The sequence below is a fragment of the Ciconia boyciana genome, chromosome 25 (genome assembly GCF_034638445.1).
Source record: "Ciconia boyciana chromosome 25, ASM3463844v1, whole genome shotgun sequence".
Classification (NCBI taxonomy): Eukaryota; Metazoa; Chordata; class Aves; order Ciconiiformes; family Ciconiidae; genus Ciconia; species Ciconia boyciana.
The window spans coordinates 3,560,733-3,578,761 of record NC_132958.1 but is presented as its reverse complement, the minus strand read 5'-3'; the positions used below and the strand labels follow the sequence as shown (position 1 = coordinate 3,578,761).

Sequence of the window (18,029 nt, the reverse complement as noted above, 5' to 3'; positions counted from 1 at the left end):
TTTTAAAAGCTGATTTTTACAAAAGCTTTAACATTTGATTGGAACCTTTGATTGGAACTATTGATTGGAACCTTGTATTATTTAGGTGCTCTTTGAAAACCAGTTGCCAGATCCAGTTTCCAGACTGTAATTACCACTTTCCCTCCAGCAAAAACTGTGTGCATAAGCACATGAGCACACATGTGTACATGCATATATATATTATATTTTAACAAATCAGGTCCCTCAGAACTGACTTCTAAGATGAGCAGACACAAATCAATAGGCGTCACTGCCAAACTTTAGGTCATGTTTTCCCAGGAGCAGCTAAGAGCAAAAGACCCAACAGCACCTCCGAGGTTCACCTTTACAAAGTGCCCATTTTCCCTTTAGAAACACGCTGGGCACATGCTGCTCCCTGTGATTTGTCCCCTAAATTGCAGGGAGCAAGGACCAACATGCAATTCCCGTATTTTAGGATCCCAAATGCTTTGCTCGTCTGAAGAATAACATGTCCTCGGACAGAAAGGACTGCCTGACCTCCGGAGCCACGAGGAGATTCTGTAGCTATTTCCCTTGGCTGTCCCAGCTTTGTTCCAGCAGCCCCAACAGGTTCAGTTGGTTAACCACCAGACGACGGATCTGCCAGCCCTCTCCTTGCTCCCCAAACAGGAGAGCAGAAAGAGCTCCTGCAAAGCCTGGCTCTGGGGTTTGAGGAAGGCACGACCCTCCCCGCACGGGCTCTCTGCATCAGGATTTAGCCAGCGCTATTCTGGCGTGCAGAGAACGCTCACTCCTGTTAAATCACATGGCAATCAGGTTCTGGTTTGTTTTCAAATGTCACGGCCTCTTTCTCGCTCGGAAATCTTCTACCCTACCCCAAGAGCCAAAATCCACAGCTTGGGACAACATTCAAAGTTTTGCATTTCAGTCAAGTCACTGTTAAGGCCCGCTTGCTCTTTTACAGGCAAGTTTACAGGTGTGAGCGCTAACGAGTGGTGCTAAGTAACAGACATACAGCATGTTTATCCCTGCTGCAGTGGAAATAATCTGTCTGTGGGTTACATCAACAGCGTGCCAGGCTTCAATGTTTGCAGAAAAAAATTCTCCATAGGTCAACATTTAACTAACAGCATATCGAAGGACGACAATTAAATCTGTTGAATTATATACTATTACAGAGCTATTCTCTCTCAAGCATTGTGATTTTAAGAATTCATTGCTATAACACACAAACATTCACCTTTCCAAGTCTTTGTTCAGCACATATTGGGGAACGAAGTGCAATAAGGTGCAATCCACAATTATCCACACATCCATCATGTACAATTTCAGAGAGCGAGAAAGGATGTACAATTTGGGGTGAGGGTGAATAGCTTTTCCCCACCAGGAACAGCCTGAGAGTATCCAAGAGGATTATTATAAATATAGTCCTATATAGGACACGAAGTGTGCACACTCCTTTGGGGTTTTACAGGCTAGTCTGCATTGCAGAATATGACACGTGTATATAGAGAGGCTAACAGGGCAAAGAAAGATTTGTGTAGCATCGCATAGGCAGTCTGTTTAGAGCCTAAACAGTTCAGAAGAAAAAAAGAATAGGGAGAAGGGGTGTTTAGAGGTCCTATTTGAGGCACTACAAGGCAATGGAAGTGTGAATAGGGAAATGGAGCATCTATACATTACATTTGTGGGTGCAGCTTCCCTTTTGACTAGCTGCACTGGCTGCCGAAGAGCCTCCTCTACCCTTATCCACCATCAGCTGCTCCCAAGCACCTCCTGCCAAAGTTCACACACCATGATCTGGTCCTTCAGCTCTTTATCTCATCATTCCTTAGCTTGGTTCAGTCAAAACAAGCAAACACCTATTATTTAAACTGTTTAATCTAATGGGACCCTGGTTTAAAGAGGCACTGCCTCGCCTGGAAACTATTTCAGTTACATTTGTAGGAAATATCACTACATCTTAAATTTGGCTGACAGGTCAAGAATTACTGGGGCTCGGAGAGACAGCTAGCACAATACCACTGGCTCTGGAGTTACCTTACCTTCTCCTTTTCCATACTTCGAGCTCGGTAGCCAAGACACTGCCTCCACGTAGCCCAGCTCCCTGCAGACCACATGCGCAGCGTGGATGGAGAAGTCGTCATCGCACACCGTGCCCCACTCACCACTGTAAAACACCTCCACTCTGCCTTCGTTGTGTTTTCTCTTCTGCCCTGCAAGCCGCAGCTGGATCTTGGGAACATTTGCCGGTCTCTGGGGGGGCTGGTACACTTGTGGGGGTGGCTCAGGGTAACCGGGGAGGTAGGGCCAGTGTTCATACTGAGCAAAGCCCAGCGGGCTCAGGGAGATGAAGAACAGCGTGATGAAACAGTGGTTATGGGTAAAACCCAGGAATCTTTCCATTTTCAGTGCTCACAGTTCTCAGAGCCAAGTCCTCTGCTAGCAGCTGCCAATCAGTGCAAGTAGGTACCGTGTGGCTGTCCTGAAAGGAAAGAAACGGAAAGGAAAGTTTGAGTAAGGCTTGGTAATGACATGGACTTTATGTGTCTTGCTTCAGCAGGGGATAAAGCTATGGAAGAGACTATGTCCAACGCTGCCTGTAAAAAACAAAGTCAAGTAAGTTATTTCTTGTGGGGTGGAAGAACAAACTGAAAAAACCCCCATGAAAATCATTCGTAAGTTTAGGTCAACTTGCCAAATAGTTTCAGCTGGAAAATACTTTTTTCCGGGGCAAAATTCTACAGGTTGCAAGTGCTAGCAATTGATTTTCCTATGTCTCTGCAAATCCAGTAGTTCGGTGGTTCCAGCAAGCTACAGCAAACCTTGGTTCAAATCCTACCAGGACAGAACTGAACCATTTTTCTCCCTTACCTCCTTCAATAAAGAAGCCAAACCCATCACTTAAACAGTGAAAAACCAGAAGGGTAATGAAATGTATTATAATATGGTCAGAAGTGAGGTATTATATTGAAGTCTGTTTTCCCAATATGATGATAGAAGACTTACTTCTGTCACTGCACATCCAGTTTCATCTGTAGAGAATCAACATACATTACTGGACACAGACGCTTTGCAGAAGTAGATAGCTCACCTTGTATGCTGATGGAGTAGTGGCCAATGGTCTCCAATTTTTGGATGCTAAGTCTGGGTAGGGACTGACTTGTCATGCAACTGCTACATCAGTATATAAGCTAGTCATTTAAGGTATGAACCAGCAACTTTTTTGACTCATTAGAGGAATTTCAGCCAGATGCTGTGCAGAGTTTAAATCCTGGTCCTTTTCTGCCCGCTTCCTGCTCATGTACTCCCCAGCCTTCATTCAGGCACCCAGCACATGGAGTGGCCAAGCAGCACATGTGGGGGAGGATGATTGAATAGTTTCCAAATGAGGCAATGCCAGAGCATAGTGGGAAAAGCTCCCCAGCCCTTTAAAGTTCCATTATTTCCTGGCAACCACCAAAGAGGAGGGAGAAGGGGAAAGACTTGGCTCCAAAACCAGATGTCTAGAAGCTAAAATCCTCCAGTATTTTTGCTAGATCTTAGCTATCCCTAAAAAAATACCAGAAGATCACATACACATATGAAGACACAGCAAAACACATTAACCAGCCTTTCAAGCTGCTTAATGAGGAGATGTATCAGAAATCCCAGGCAACTAGCCTGAAATTCAAGAGACATCGGTTCAAACCTCAGCTCTGACACTGACCTGCCGTGTGACCTCAGGCAGGTCACTTCCAAGGCTGTGCCTCAATTTCCCCTCGTGTTAAAGAGGGTTGGTGATCATGAGCTTCCTACTGGAGTGCTTTGAGACCTGGGGATGAAAGGCCTTTGCCTAAGGAACAGACAAACAAAACAGAAGCGTGTGGGTTAAAAGTCTAGCATTGGACATCAGGGGAAGAAACAGGAAAAGCAAGGGGAGACTTAACAACAGGTCTGACTAAATCAGGGTGGGGGGAATATGCAGCAAAAACTTCTTGGACAATAAACATTTGGTTTCAAAGAACCGCGTACTTTCGCACTGGTTTCACAAGATTGAGATTTGTAAATTTTCATCAAGCATTCCGAGAAATACTGCTATGGAAACAAGGTATTTTTCAATTTTTTGCAGGTCAGGAGGTGAGGCTGAGAGAGAGGAATAAAATAAGGTCCTGCCCCACGTCAGAGAGAGTTGGAGGGGAAGAGAGGAAGGAAGTACAACTGCTTTCACGAGGCTGCTCCCCTCCAGCAGCGAACAAAGGGGTTTTCCCAGAGTAAACGTAGTCAACAGGGCAGGATACACGTGTTCCGTAAAAATAAAAAGGCTCCTGAGTCAAGGCACATTAGTACTAGTCAGACATGCCTGACTTCAATACCTACTAGCACTGATTTCAAAAGAAACCTCTTACAATGTTTTTCACGGATACAAGATGGGTTTTTAGCCCAGAGGATAAACACAGGGGCAGAGCAATTGTCGTGAACAGTATAAAAAAAATTCAAGTCACCCCCTTAGTCATATCATAACAACATATGTTAGTTATAAGTAAAAATACTGAAGGGGGGGTCTGACGCTGAGCCCAGCAGAACCGCAAGCCTAGTGGTCTGCAGAAAAATCTGGTTTTCAGTTTTAACCTCCTTTAAACATCTGTTTTAGCCTACTTCGTGTTACGTGGCTGTTGTTTCTTGCTACTGCATAAACTGGATTTTAAAAGTCTCAGCAACTATTAAATAAAAACTAAGTGGGAATGAAATCTCTCTTGAAAAACTAAGATGAGGGGTAGCAGGGCCCTGGCTTAGCTGAAAGCTACAGAGTCAGGTTTCTAAAGAAGTCATTACAGCTTTTCCATGGCTGTCCCACATGCACAAGAGCGCAGCGCTGTTTATATATTGCTGGGACCTTCTGAGGCATCTGGATGGTCTTGCTCCTCAGCAGGCAGCCATACGAAAGATATTTGAGAAGGCAAAGGCAGATAATGCGTGGTGAGTAGCCTTACGGTCAAGTCCTGAAGGACCTCTAGCTCTCAAGAGATAAGGCGGCACGTCAGCGTAATTAACAGAATGCGCCAAATTCCCCTCTAGGTTACAGTTTTGTTTTATGATACTCCAGAAAGCTCAATAGTAAACTAAATAAGAATATTTTACAGGAGAAAAGGATCGACAAACGGCGCGTAACCAGCAGGTCAGCATGTTTCACTAGTCCCTCTTGTGCCAAGGCAAACAGTGACCAGCGGTCAGCTCTGCACTCAGGTTAATAGGGGTCTTTCGTGATCAGAGGCCAAGAAATAGCTACAAGCTGTGCAACTCCAGTTTCCAGGACTGCTTTCTATTCAAACCAAAGCTCTTGAGTCATTTTACTGAAGGACTTCAGCCAAAAGACACAACAATTTGGGGAAACCATTCAGAGGCAGGATGTAATCGTTACCAGCTGAGAGCGGTACTCCCTGAACTGTTAATTAATAAAGCAGACAGACCACTGCAAGATGCCAGAGCCTTTCAAAAAGTCACAGCACTGAGAGACCTCATGGTCCTTGAGCAGCTGGGGGGGGTATCACAACAGACTTCCAGGTTACTTTAATTGATACCAAGATGAGTCAGGGAGATACCAATTTAGATTATAGTAATTATAGTAGGTGTAATTTTCACTCTTGGCAAAGCCTTGCTGAGTCAGACACCCCAGGAGCCCCAAGACTCCAAAAGGCAACTGCAGGCTGGTTTGCTTTTGTTCCCCAAAAAGCTTAGAGACTTTTGGAGTCAGGCGAGACTAAGGGGAAGAAAAAAAAAAAATACAAACCACCATTTACCGTAGAACTGAAGAAAACTTGGTGAGGGAGGATAAGGTTGCCTGAGAGCCCCCTGCTCCGCAGAGGCAAGTTTGACTGGCAAAAAGGAATTTTAACAAGCCTGTATGAACACAATCCCGCACTTTCACCAAGGAAAATGACTCGGGACGCACACGTTTTGTGCTCAGGTCATAGAGCATCATAACTCATCTTTGTCAGGATCCTGAGAGGATCTGGAGGGGCTCCTCAGGGGCCCAGGGGAAGGTACCGGAAAAACATTCGGAAATCTCCCTTCTGGTCCTATTCCACCTGCAGAAGCAAATCCTGGAGGAATCCTCCGTCAGATCAGAGCAGCAGCAATCCTACATGCTTCAGGAGACAACAGTGCAGTGTGTACTAGCAACCACAGTCTGCTTTTCCTTCTGGTCATATTACCATCCGCTTGAAAATAGTTACACATTCAAACATTAAGAGACAAAGCTTTCACAGTGTTTGCATCGCGCCAGAAATAAAACCTTCCATACCCAGAGGTCTTGTTTATTGAGGTGCTTAAGAAACTATTCAGACTGAGTCACGACATCAGGAAAACCAGAATCCAGTGGAATTTGAACACAGGCATATTTTAGTATTTCCACAACAAACAGCAGCCCAGGTATAATGGGGAAACTTCAGGAGCCCAGCGTGCCCAGCAGCGTCCAGGGAAGCCACCCAACATTGCAGTACTGCAAAGGGCTCCCAGCTTTCGGTCTCCTACCAAGATTGGTCAGGAGGGGTAACAGGGAGTTAGGGCACCGGAGAGGCTTGGGCATCTTCTGGCAGAGGCATCCATCCATACCATCCGGGTCAGTTTTCATCAGGAGACAAGACAAGCAGTAACACAGGACCAGTCTAGAGGACTGATAAAGCAGCACAGAAAATTCTACACCACTTCTTTCACTCCACAGCACAACAGCCACACGAGTCCTGGATTTATTCTTTCCTGGCTCCTCCCCAAATCTCTCTCCTTAGCTCCAAGATGTTAGTGTTACTGCACCAGTATCAAAGAAAACTATCACCGCTCTTCAATCAGAGCGCTGACGATTCGGCAAGAGACTCACTTAAGAGCATTTAAAGAAGCAAACATGGACAGTACCGGATAGGAGCCAAGTGCACACACACATTTATGGCAGCATCATTATAAGCCGCAATAACAAAATTTAATAAGGAAAATATTTCAGTAAACCTACTCCTCTGCTGCTGTGACAAAGATTTGGGCGCATTTTTTCCCCCAAGTCTCAAAGAAAGCTGCACATGCTGAACTCCCTAAGAATAAATCTAGGCTTAGATTTGCAGGATGTTTGGTTTGTGCTGGCTATTCCCTTTATTGTAGGGCTCATTCCTCCCCTCACACCCTCTTTTTAATAGCCTACAGATTGACGTAATCCTAAGAGTATATATTTTGGTCTCCCCATTCAAAAGAATCCAAGACAGAACATTAAAAACCTATTGAATAAAGTCAGTGGAGAAGCCAGGAAAATACTCCAGGTCTCCTGGCTCTCCATCCCGTACTTCAGGCCATAAGACGATTCTCCATCACCACATTAACATGTAATTTAAAGTCTTTAAGGCATTCTCCTGCTAGCTGCTGACTCAGCCCTTTTCAGGACTCCAGTCTTAAGTCTTGAAGGGAAGAGATAGACACAGGCTTACAAGGAAACAACAGTTTCATTTCAAAATAATATTGAGCTTTTACTTCTTCAGAGACTTCACCAAGTGAAACTAACAGGCTATTCATCTCCCCAACTCAAAAGCTTGCTCCTACCAGCAAGGATCCCTTTTTTAATTTCACCAAATCATCCAAACAATAGATCAGCTCAGACAAAACCAGAAACACCAGCTTTCCTGCTCCCATCCTTATCCAGACAACAAAAGGGAAGTCTGGAGTGGTTGATTTGAGTCCTTTGTGACTGGAGATCCAGCAATGCTCCGTTTGGGTTGGCATCCATCAGCAGGAAGAGCCAATTAGCACTCTGACCACTGTTGGCACGCCTGGGTCTCGGCCAGGAGCACCGAACAGTTGGTATTCAGCCACTTGAAACAGTAGCGCCCAAATCCTACGCCCTGCATTTCCAATTCCACACCCCATTGCCCAAAGTGCATTCCTCAGGCACATTCACACGTCCCGCAGCAGGCATGGGACAGGAACAGAATTTCCCACTGCCGTGGAAGCAGTTCTCCAGCCAACGCAAGGGCAATTCACACTGGGCCCCTCTCCAGTACTATTAAAGTGAATAGAAACGCTACCGCTCGCTTGGGTAAGAGCTCAGATACATTCTCCCATTGTTCCAGGAGACTCAGCCCTGCCACGGGCACTAGGGCTAATGCTTTCGTAGATTAAACCCATTGATTATAACCCCAGTGTAAGCCACGAATGAGAGCCCTCTCGTTCACGCTCTTAAAACACTAAGCCATAAAGGTCACTGGCAGGACCAGATATACCAAGCAATGGCAATAAATCCAAATCTACAGCAGAGACCTGTTAGCTAAGAGGAACAACATAAGACCAGTACTTACCTCAGTGGATAAGGAGCTCTGGAGAAGACCACGTGCTCCCCATGAAACCCCACAGCGTGGCAGGAAAACATCACAATAGCTTGACGGGGGTGACCAGAAAAATCACCATCACTCTTAACCCTCTTCCTAGAAATCCCCAGACATCCTTCAGATTGACTTCAGTCTAACTGAACCTGCCTTGGAGCCCAGCGGAACAGCGTGGGCTTGATAACAAAACTTGTGTACCGGGTCCTGTGACTGGGATGGCCTCCTCAGGGACGAGATGCCATCGTGCTACACCCGATGGGTCAGGCAAGCCCCTTCTGGTGTCAGTACACAGCCACTTTTAGGAGAGGCAGCAAAGGCTAAGGCAACCCAAAGAGTATGCTGAAGGTGGAATTTGAATGACTGAAGGAAGCCAAAATTTGGGGGGACGTCTAGGGACGTCTAAACCCAAAAACTAAAGGTTGGGGGGTTTTTGTTGTTTTTGTTTGGGTTTTTTTGTTTGGTTTTTTTTTTTCCTTTTTTTTTTTTTTTCCCCAGTAAAATGCTGTATAGGATTCAAGGCAGAGCCCAGAACAAGCAGGACAGCAGAAATCATTTCAGGATAACATTTTGATATGTTACAAATCCAGAGACTCTGCAAGCCAGAAGGATGGCAATATAATCCGCCAGTGAGCACTCTGAGGAACGCATTTCCTCTGGATTTCTGTTCACAGTTAAGGAGAAAAGAACCGATGCCTATAAGCCAGTACCACTGGGCTGTTGTCATTTGCTCATTCCTTTCACTCGGGATTCCTGGAGCTCTGTGATTAACGCAGGGCTTTTGTAAGTCATGTTAGAGACATGCCTCTGCTCAGGAACTGAAACCTGCTACCAGAGAACTGAGAACTACTTTAAGAAAGCAAATTTCATGTTATTACAAACTGGCCAAGGGCAACCAGTAGCAAATTCAAGAGTTGTTTACATCAGGGAAGCTACCAAATGCAATTTGCTTCTTCTGGTCTGTTGGGATGCTGCAGGGAAAGGGAGAGCAAAGTCCCAGTATGCCCTCTCGCAGCAGCAGTAAAGCTTACACAATCCAAAGCTATAGACTTGCCATGACTTTACCAGCCACAGGATCTCACTCAAGAGAGAAACAACATTATTTAATAATTACTAAAGAACCTTCTGGCTTCTGCTTCACATTCAAATGTACCTACATACACGGCCACTTTTTTTATTTCCTCCCAAAAGCTTACTGAAGTATATACTACCTGGAACAGAAAACAGTTTGGAGTGTTTGCCAACTGATGAGGATAAACTACAACAGACAGCACTTTGAACAGACAGCACAAAAAGATGTATATAGCCCAGGAATGTATGTTGCTTGCCATCACTTGCTATTGAAGCTAGACAAGAGAAGAGCAGCTCTGATGGACAAACACGCTAGTTAGGAGAGTAGGAAAGAAAGGTACCTTGCTTGTGTTTTCTTTTAAAAGACAGCTACAGGTCCAACAACAGAAAAATCAGTGTTTGTGGAAGTTGCCTAACCTTTGCGTCATTGTTTGATTAGATCTATGAGATCCCAGTGTTTAGAAGCATGCTGCTCTCCAAAGTTGCACGGACACAGCAATTTTTGCAGGGCCAAACACCCAGATCCATGGTCAGCACATTTCATGAAAGGGCTCAGCTGAACACTTCTTACAGCTTTCAAATCCAGGCTGTGGTCTCTTCTCCGACCTGCTTCTTCAACTGAAGCAGTTCACATTTGCTTTCAGTTTTAGCCCCTTGATGCATTTGTTCCTCTTAGAAGGCAAAAAAAACTTGCCTGGGGATCAGATGGACACATGCAGCATCTTCTCTCCATGTCACGGTTGCAATTCAAATATGCTTCATTTTGGGAAGTTCTTTATTTTCCTTATCTCTTCCCTTCACCTGATGTCAGAGAACGAAGACGAATGGAGATGTGAATCATGAGAACTCTCAGGCTCCTGGCCAGCACCAGCTGGCTGTTCCACAGACCTTGTGCTGTACTCTTAATAGGAAACAGAGCTTATTCCCAAATATACTTCCAAGACAATTAAACAGAAAAAGTGATTTTTTGAACCTCGTAGTATAAATTCTTTAATTCGCAACCAGTGGATGCAATGATGACGACCAAGCAATCTGTTTGTACTTACCAAAAGCGGCAGTGGCCACTAGAGCTATATGATTCCAACTCCTCTTTTCATGAAACCTACACAATTAGTTCATGACATACAAAATTCATTCATGAATAAAGACCCTACAAAAGGGTACCACATTAAAATCCACAGCTGACACACACACTCACAGAACCAGACCACGTTATGTGCATGACCTAAGTTTGAAGAGCACTAGCAAATGCTAGATATCCTCCAAGAAGCAGGTCCCCCTCATACCTCTGTCTTAACACAGCGTAACCCATCAGCAGTGCAGACGCAGGACAGGCTGACTTCAGAACAGCACGTTCTTTTTCCTGTGAAATATCCCTTGAAATAACAAACTTCCACCAGCATTACTACAGATTAGGAGCGGGACTTTTCCTCCTCAATGTGTGTCTTTGCAGACATTCATAGTAAACACGTATCTGCACACACACGCGTACGTGCCTCCGGAGGATTTCACAGAAAGTGCTTTGCAAACCATCTGACTGGTTGATCTGCTAAATCATTCCATCCACTGGAGTTACGATCTCTAAGAAAGGACATCACTGTGTTTTTAAACAGCACCAAGAACGTTATGAAACGGTTCGGGAGGAGAAAGAATAAAAGGTTAAAATAAACATAAAAGCAAGAAACAGAAAAAACAGAAGAGAAGTTAGCAGTACAGTAAGGTAAAGGCAATGAACTTGGGAGTCAAACTACTGAAAAAAAACCCAGAGAACATTGCTAGGCATGCACTTTGGGGTCTCTGCTTAACTTGCAAAAGGATAGAACTTTCAGCAAAATGCATGGCTTCTCTCTTAAATCACCCTGCTGAAGACAAAGGCATTGTCCTCTACTCCATCATCGAGACTCTCTTCAATCTTGGTGGCTTTTCCAAGCTGCTAAAACTTTCTTGAAGGTTTCTCTAAAGACCTCATCTCTGCGCTCCTGCCCCAGCACTCGCAAAGCACCACACTGGATTTGACCGGAGAGCAGACAATCTCAGAGTTACCTTGAGCCTTATCACCACCTGACTGAAGTATTAAACTTCATATTAGTAACCCATTTTTGGGGGTGCTATCCAACATCATCCTGCACTTAGAACTAAGATCATATGAAATTCATTCCTGCAGCAACAAGCATCCAGCACACTACATTAAAGATGTGGTCTCTCCCTATATGCTTTGCTGTTACAGTAGTTCCTGCTAATATTTCATTTTATGTTTTCTAACTGCTCTCTAGCTTCCAACCAAGGAAATTCCCCCACCATGGGTGGTTCAATATAGATTAAATGAAACTGGGAAGTAGGAACCCTAAAGCAATTATTTTCAGCCCCTATTCAGTACAAATTTGAAAGCAATGTCATCTTTATGAGCTGATTACAGAGATGCTAAATAGTTTTCCTAAACTAGGATCTTTCTCTATAGTCTTCTAAACTATCTTGGTCTTTAGATTTTTTTAATTTTTTTTACTCACACGCAGTAACATCTGTTTAAACTAAACAACAAAAATTAATTTAAAAGAATGTAGAGTTATTCATGTGCATGCTGAAGAATCAGAACTCAACCTGGACTATGTTAATTCCAGACAGAAACATCCCACGTTTCTGTGCTGCAACTTTTCAGGTGGTTACCACTGCATATCCTACAGTCATCCTGAAAAGTACCGTGATTGCTGCATGATAAAACAGCCTCAAGAAAGTTGCTGGTAGGCTGAGGGCTGCTTTGCAAGGGGCTGTGAATCCCAAGCAATGACAGCAGAAACGTTTCTTAACTAGGGACATAACTGTTTTGCACCTCCTGCCAATGGGAAACATCTGCACCGAAGCCTTTTCCTCTGAAAGAGCACAGTTATTCAGAGAGGAGAATTTAAACTGCTTCTGAGGTTTAGCTGGTAACATTTACACAATGTTGATGGCATGTACTGTAGTGTTCTGGTCTAAATCAAGCATATTTTAATAATATTACAGAATATGCATTGCCTGAACTTGCAGACAGTTTGCAACATGTCTTTTTTTATTTCATCCATGCATGCCTGCGAGCAAGCAAGAGGAGAAAACCTTTAACTTGGTCACAACATCTTTGCAAAGTGACACTGAATATCTGCGTCGTCCCAGCCCTGCCAAATCAAGCCTCAGCAGGCAGGAATTAGAAGAAACATCTACCTTCTTCCCAGCCTGTTACGTCTAAACATCGTACGTCATAACAAACTGATGGGAGAGAAACAAATTGCATTAAAAGAGAACAGGAAGAAGTGAAATCAAACTTTCAGCCCCGAAGCAAGAGAAGGTTAGAAATGTTTTAACTAATTCATCGGCCCCTTTATCTTTAGCAATAATGCCACTGTTCTGGCTTGCAGTCTCGGCAGGACTGCGTTTACCTTGGAGTTAGTGGTAAGCTGCGCTGGGGGTGACCTCTGTCTTGTCGTGCTTCGTGAAGTTCTTTCTTCTGGGCTGAGCGCGCCGTCTGAGTGGTCCCCTCTGCGCTGGAAAATATCCTGCAGCCAGAGAAATATGCTGCAAGAAGCTGCTGCTTCCTGGCAAATTTCACTAGAGTTAGTCAAGCAAACCCCTCCCAAGACCCAGCCCCTTTAGCCTCAGCTCATAGCGGGTGATATCATGGGCTTGTCTTGTAATCTGAGCAGAAGGACTGCAAACAGAAAAGAAATGGGGGAGAAAATCTAGCCAGGGTTGCGAGGAAGGAGGTGGATTAGGAATATGAAAGCTTTCTCAGGACGTTCCTAGAGCACAGATACTGAGAATCATATCAATACCAGTGTTAAATAATAGAGTGTGATCACAGCAGTTTTTAAGCACCCCAGTTTGATTCAGAGCCTCACAGTGCTCAGCCCTCTACAAACACAGAGGGGTGCATGGTCTTACAGTACAGCGTCTTCAAACTTACACTCCTTTCTATAGTTTGTCGAGTTTGCAGCATGCCATCTCTCCAGCTATTCAGGTATCACCCACCTTCACCCTTCAGCATCCAGCAACTGCTTTTCCAGCAGCTCAATATTCTTAAAGCCCGTAACTACAGCAGCTCAAGCCAAGGCATCTAGATAAGCAGCAAGAGTTACTCCATACTCCTTGATGTCCCGAGGACTAACCAGAGACTAAAAACAATTCCTCATAAAATAAACAACAGACCAATCAAAAATCCCAACCTCTGCTGTGTCAGAAAATTCAGAGCATCTGTGGTGCAAACAGCTAGCAGTGAAATAGTAACACTGGTCTGAGCTAGTTGAAACAGTTCTTCTATCAACAAGAAGTAGCTAAATCAATTAGGCGTTATTGTGAGGCAACTGCAAACTTCTGCAATCTTTTCGGCTGGGGGGGGTTGTGTTTTTTAAACTGTCCTCTCTTTTTTTTTTTAATTTAGGCTTTTGATGCATCATAACAATTCTATTCACTGCTATTTTCTGTAACCGTGAAAATAAAAAGAAAACAGTGGCTTTCAAATCTCTATTACAGAGAAGACCTTGAAATTTTGTCTTCTGACCCAATTTTAGACAGCAACACATTCTGAAGTGTCAGCATTTCCCAAAGAATGGAAATTTATTTTCTCACCAGCTTTGACCTTGGGTATTTAAATCTATGTTCAATGAGTTTTTCAAACAAGTCAGCAGAAAGTCGATAGGCACAGAAAGAACAGCAGGTATTCCCAAAGGCTAACTTTTGAAGGAATATCCCCCTTTATTTCAGTATATTCATATTTGTAAAGGACTTTCTAGCAAGCCCTTCCCTAGCACAGGGCTGCTGCCTATAGCCCACTCTTCCAGGTTAGTCCTGCCTGGTTTCACATCCATTCTCAAATTAATTCTATTAATTATTTTGAAAAGTTCAAGTGCTTAATCCACATCTCTGGATACATTTCCAGCAATGTAACACTAAACCCTACAAGAACATGTCTGTCATCAGACCCCCTTTTCCCAGGCTTTTCATCACTCCCTAAACACAATTTACCCACACCGAGCATGCCTGCTTCCTGCTCAGAGAACAACTCCATTTTCTCGACCCCAACCACAGGAAAAGCAGCATTTGTTCTTAGTCCCAGCTGCTCTGGCACTGATGTGCAGAGCTTCCCCACTCTCTGATGCCACCTTTTATTGGAAAGGGATATTGCACTGAACTGGGCACCAACATGAGAGGAGACTGCAACATGCTGGCAACAGAAAGGAAGCTAGTTTGTAAGTGTAACGCAGCCCTGAATAATTTTAAGCAAGGTCATAGCTCTTCACTGAGCAAACTGACAATACCAGAGAAGCTCAACCTTGCTTACAAGAGACCGTAAGGTGTTCAGCACAAAGTCTCTCTCGCTCTCTGGTTCACAGGCTCTGTACACGGCGTAGTCTGCTCCAGAGCTGAGGGTTCAGCCCAACACAAGAATGGTCCCGTTACTTACTGGCATAGCAGGCTTCTGAGAGGATACTCACCCAGAGGAGCCTGCACCAGCTGATAATATTGGTAGGGACATGAGAACCACATTCCCACGAGTTGGCAAAGCCTCCTGCAGGCAGTCCCCCAAGGTCAATCGTGTTGTTAAAGGAGGGGGGGGGGGAAATCAGAAAGAGGACGGTTGTTTCTTGGTGTGATACAGAGAATATCAAGATGTCAGGGCTTATACCCAGGATGCCACTGAAATGGAGCTTGGCTCTTCTTCCCCGGGAAGCCAGCATGAGTGGTAAGCAGCAGCAGGTTTTGCATGCTAGTCCACAGTGCCCCAGTTCTCCTGTACCGGGAACGCTCACGAAAGGGGTAAAATGCTGCAAATTGCAATGAGTATGATGGCTATCAGCAGAGCATCACCTGGTGGGTCAAGCCTGGCTGGACTCACCTTGCTCAGTCTCAGGGACATCAGGGGAAAAACGTGTCACAGCAGAAGCTCCAAAGAGCAGAGCTACTTCAGACCGGCAGGAAGCTGAAGGCAGTTTGGCCAGAGGAAGGAATGTGTGAGCGTCTGCCGATCAGGGCATGGAGAAACATGACAGCCTGCCGGAGGAATGTTTGCCGAATGCCCGGGTCGGGTAAGGATACAAGCAGCAAATGCCATGCAGGCTTCCAGCTGATGGAAGAGCTTGCTGGTTGCATAAAGCGAAACATTCAGCAGAAATTCAGCAAAGCTCTTCAAGGTAACATGCTGGATTCAGGGAATTTGCTGCCCCCTTCATATTGCAGCTGGTTAAGACCAGAAGAAAAGCACCTAGCAAAAAAAAAAATTAAAAAAAAATTAGAAAACCTCTCAAAATCATATAGTCTACGGAGAAAAAATGCTGCTCAAACTGGATTTGCATCATCTGGTCATGCAAACAGGAAACCAGGGAAACCACTTGCCAGGCCCACCAGCCACCTTATCACCTCTCAACCCGTTTAACCATCACCTCATTGCTCTTTGGGCTCTGTGGAGTTTGCTGCCCTTCACCAGGAAGGAAGCACATATCCACCACCCTGTATCTGATCCTCTCCCCAGCAGTAATCTTTCAGCTTCTTCCAACAAAGGGGCAAAGATGCACCCTTGTGGGCAGCAACACCATAGCTAACAGCGGGCACTGATTTTCTGCATGGATATTTTCATGCAAAATACTTGTACAAGTACCAGCTACAGCTGAGTCTGTCTCTTGGCCATACACAGAGCCACCATTTCAGGTCCACATCCCTTGCCTACATGTTTTCTTCTGCATCTTGCCATATGGACAAGTCAAGACTGGTTTTGACCAAGGAGTCACAGTCACGGTCCGTGCTCCCAAAAATTAGGTACGCACTATTAGGTTCTATAATCTCTCTTCTCCAATTTTCAGTTATTTTAAAAAGAGAAGGCTCACTGCCTCCCCAAACCTTGTGTTTTCACCCTGTAGACTCTCTGGAGCCGCAGGTCGACTTGACCTTTCAAATTCACAGTGCAGATACACTAAGCTCCGTAAAGGTTGCTCCACACAGAGATGATCTAGGCGATACCTAAAGAACTGAAGGACCCGACTGCTCTGTAAGAGCGTTAATGACGCATGGCAATTTTCACACCAGTTGGCCCTAGTGGAAAGTTCCTGCAACATGTAATCGGAGAGGTATATTCCTGCTTTTGAGCTCATAGCATGGCTAAAACACACCAGCGATTCTGGAGAAGTAGGTCTATGCATCCCTCAAAAAAGGCATAAATCAATTTATGTAATATGTTTAATCCCTGCTGGAATTTCTATGATTTCCACATCAGGAGTTTGGAGGTGACTGGACTGACCTCCCAGACTCCCATCCCCTGCTATTTGGTTACTGCTAGTTGCTGTTGAAAGGACTGTAAACTTGCGTTGCTTCTATTCAGGGAGGGACCCTTGCATGACACAGCTCCTGCAGCCAGCAAAGCTGGAAAAAATGAGATTCATTTTCCATAAGAAATAACTTCAATCCTTTGAGATCTCTCTTTCTGCTCCTCTGCCTGTGTTCTAGTCTAATGGTCAATGCAATGCAGAGAATGACCACATCATGCTTACTTTCCATCACCCACTTCATTTTCCATACTTTTTCCAAATCTGCAGGCCTCATAACCTCTCAGTCTTGCTATTCGTATTGGCTAAGGCACAGCTGACCTCAATGCTCTACACAAACATTCTGGAACAAGGACTATGCTGAAGTCCAGACTTTTAACAAATGGCCCATCCAAACAGAAGTGCAGACCAGCCTCATACGAGATCTGTGATAGACCCATGTCTGCCAGCTCTCAGTTTGATGCATCATCTAGAGAGTAACACACCTTCAACGCCCCATAACTGCACCTATCTCTGAGCAAACGAAAGGCTTCTACACCAAGGTGGGTGAAAACCTGAAGCCCCGTGAAACACTCGCAGCAGATACGTTTCCGTAGCGGGCACAGGGGCTCAGAGATGATATCTGTTCTTGCGCATGACAGCAGCTGCTCCTTCTCAGTGCCAGGCAGTTTGAATAACAGAGCAACACATACGCAGAGAAAGCACACACATCTTCCTTGTATTTTTCTCCTTAACCTTTCAAGAAAGGAGTGGGGGGGAGGCCAGTTAGTACGGAAATCTCCCAACTGGAATGCGAGCTTCTGGTTTTCCTAGGCCAAGGAAGACTCAAGCACAAGGCACTTTGCAAGTACTTTCCATTCTCTATCTGTAAAAGCAATTACTCAGAGATCCTAGCTGTCTTTGAGCACTGATTCAAGGAGTCAGCTGTTGAAAGGCAGCTTCCCCTAAGCAATCTCCTGACAAAATGCAGGTGGCATACAGTATCTGACCAACACACACCAACATCCTTCCCATACAGACAGGCTCCCGACAGATTCCCTCTGTGCAACTCGGCCATCCAGGAGATGAGTATAGCAGGATGCAAACAAAGCTTTGCCCCTAAAAAAAAAAAAAGTGAAAAGAGTGAGATTTCTAGAAAGGAAAGGAGTTTGGGACATCACCAATTCGAGGCAGTGGCAACGCTGTGGGAAAGCAGTGGGAGCTAATCCCACATGTGCAGCAAAATGACTCACGCACTAAAAGTCTGGGAAGGAGGGCTGCATTTTGTCTTCTTATCCTGAGGGACGGCAGAGGTCCTGGAGGCTTACCATCCCCTCCCACTAGATGGCAAGAGTCCCCCTCCTAACAGCAGAGCCTC

General features: G+C 44.8%; 1 protein-coding gene across 6 annotated transcripts in view; it reads right to left on the bottom strand.

The window, feature by feature from the left end:
* LOXL2 (lysyl oxidase like 2) overlaps positions 1 to 12,950 on the bottom strand; it is a 55,698-nt gene extending 42,748 nt beyond the window's left edge. For 4 of the 6 annotated variants that reach the window (XR_012039702.1, XR_012039701.1, XR_012039703.1 and 1 more), the window contains exons 1-2: positions 12,800 to 12,950; positions 2,028 to 2,467 (exon numbers count right to left, since the gene is read on the bottom strand). Coding sequence is in view for 3 of the 6 variants with exons in the window: in XM_072846362.1 (XP_072702463.1) it covers positions 2,028 to 2,388 (361 nt within the window). In the remaining 3 variants the exon portion in view is untranslated. Of the gene's footprint in view, positions 1 to 2,027; positions 2,468 to 3,691; positions 3,818 to 10,083; positions 10,191 to 12,799 lie in introns of all 6 variants that reach the window. The other 2 variants (XM_072846363.1, XM_072846365.1) reach the window with 2 other exon arrangements.
* Positions 12,951 to 18,029: the final 5,079 nt, after the last annotated feature.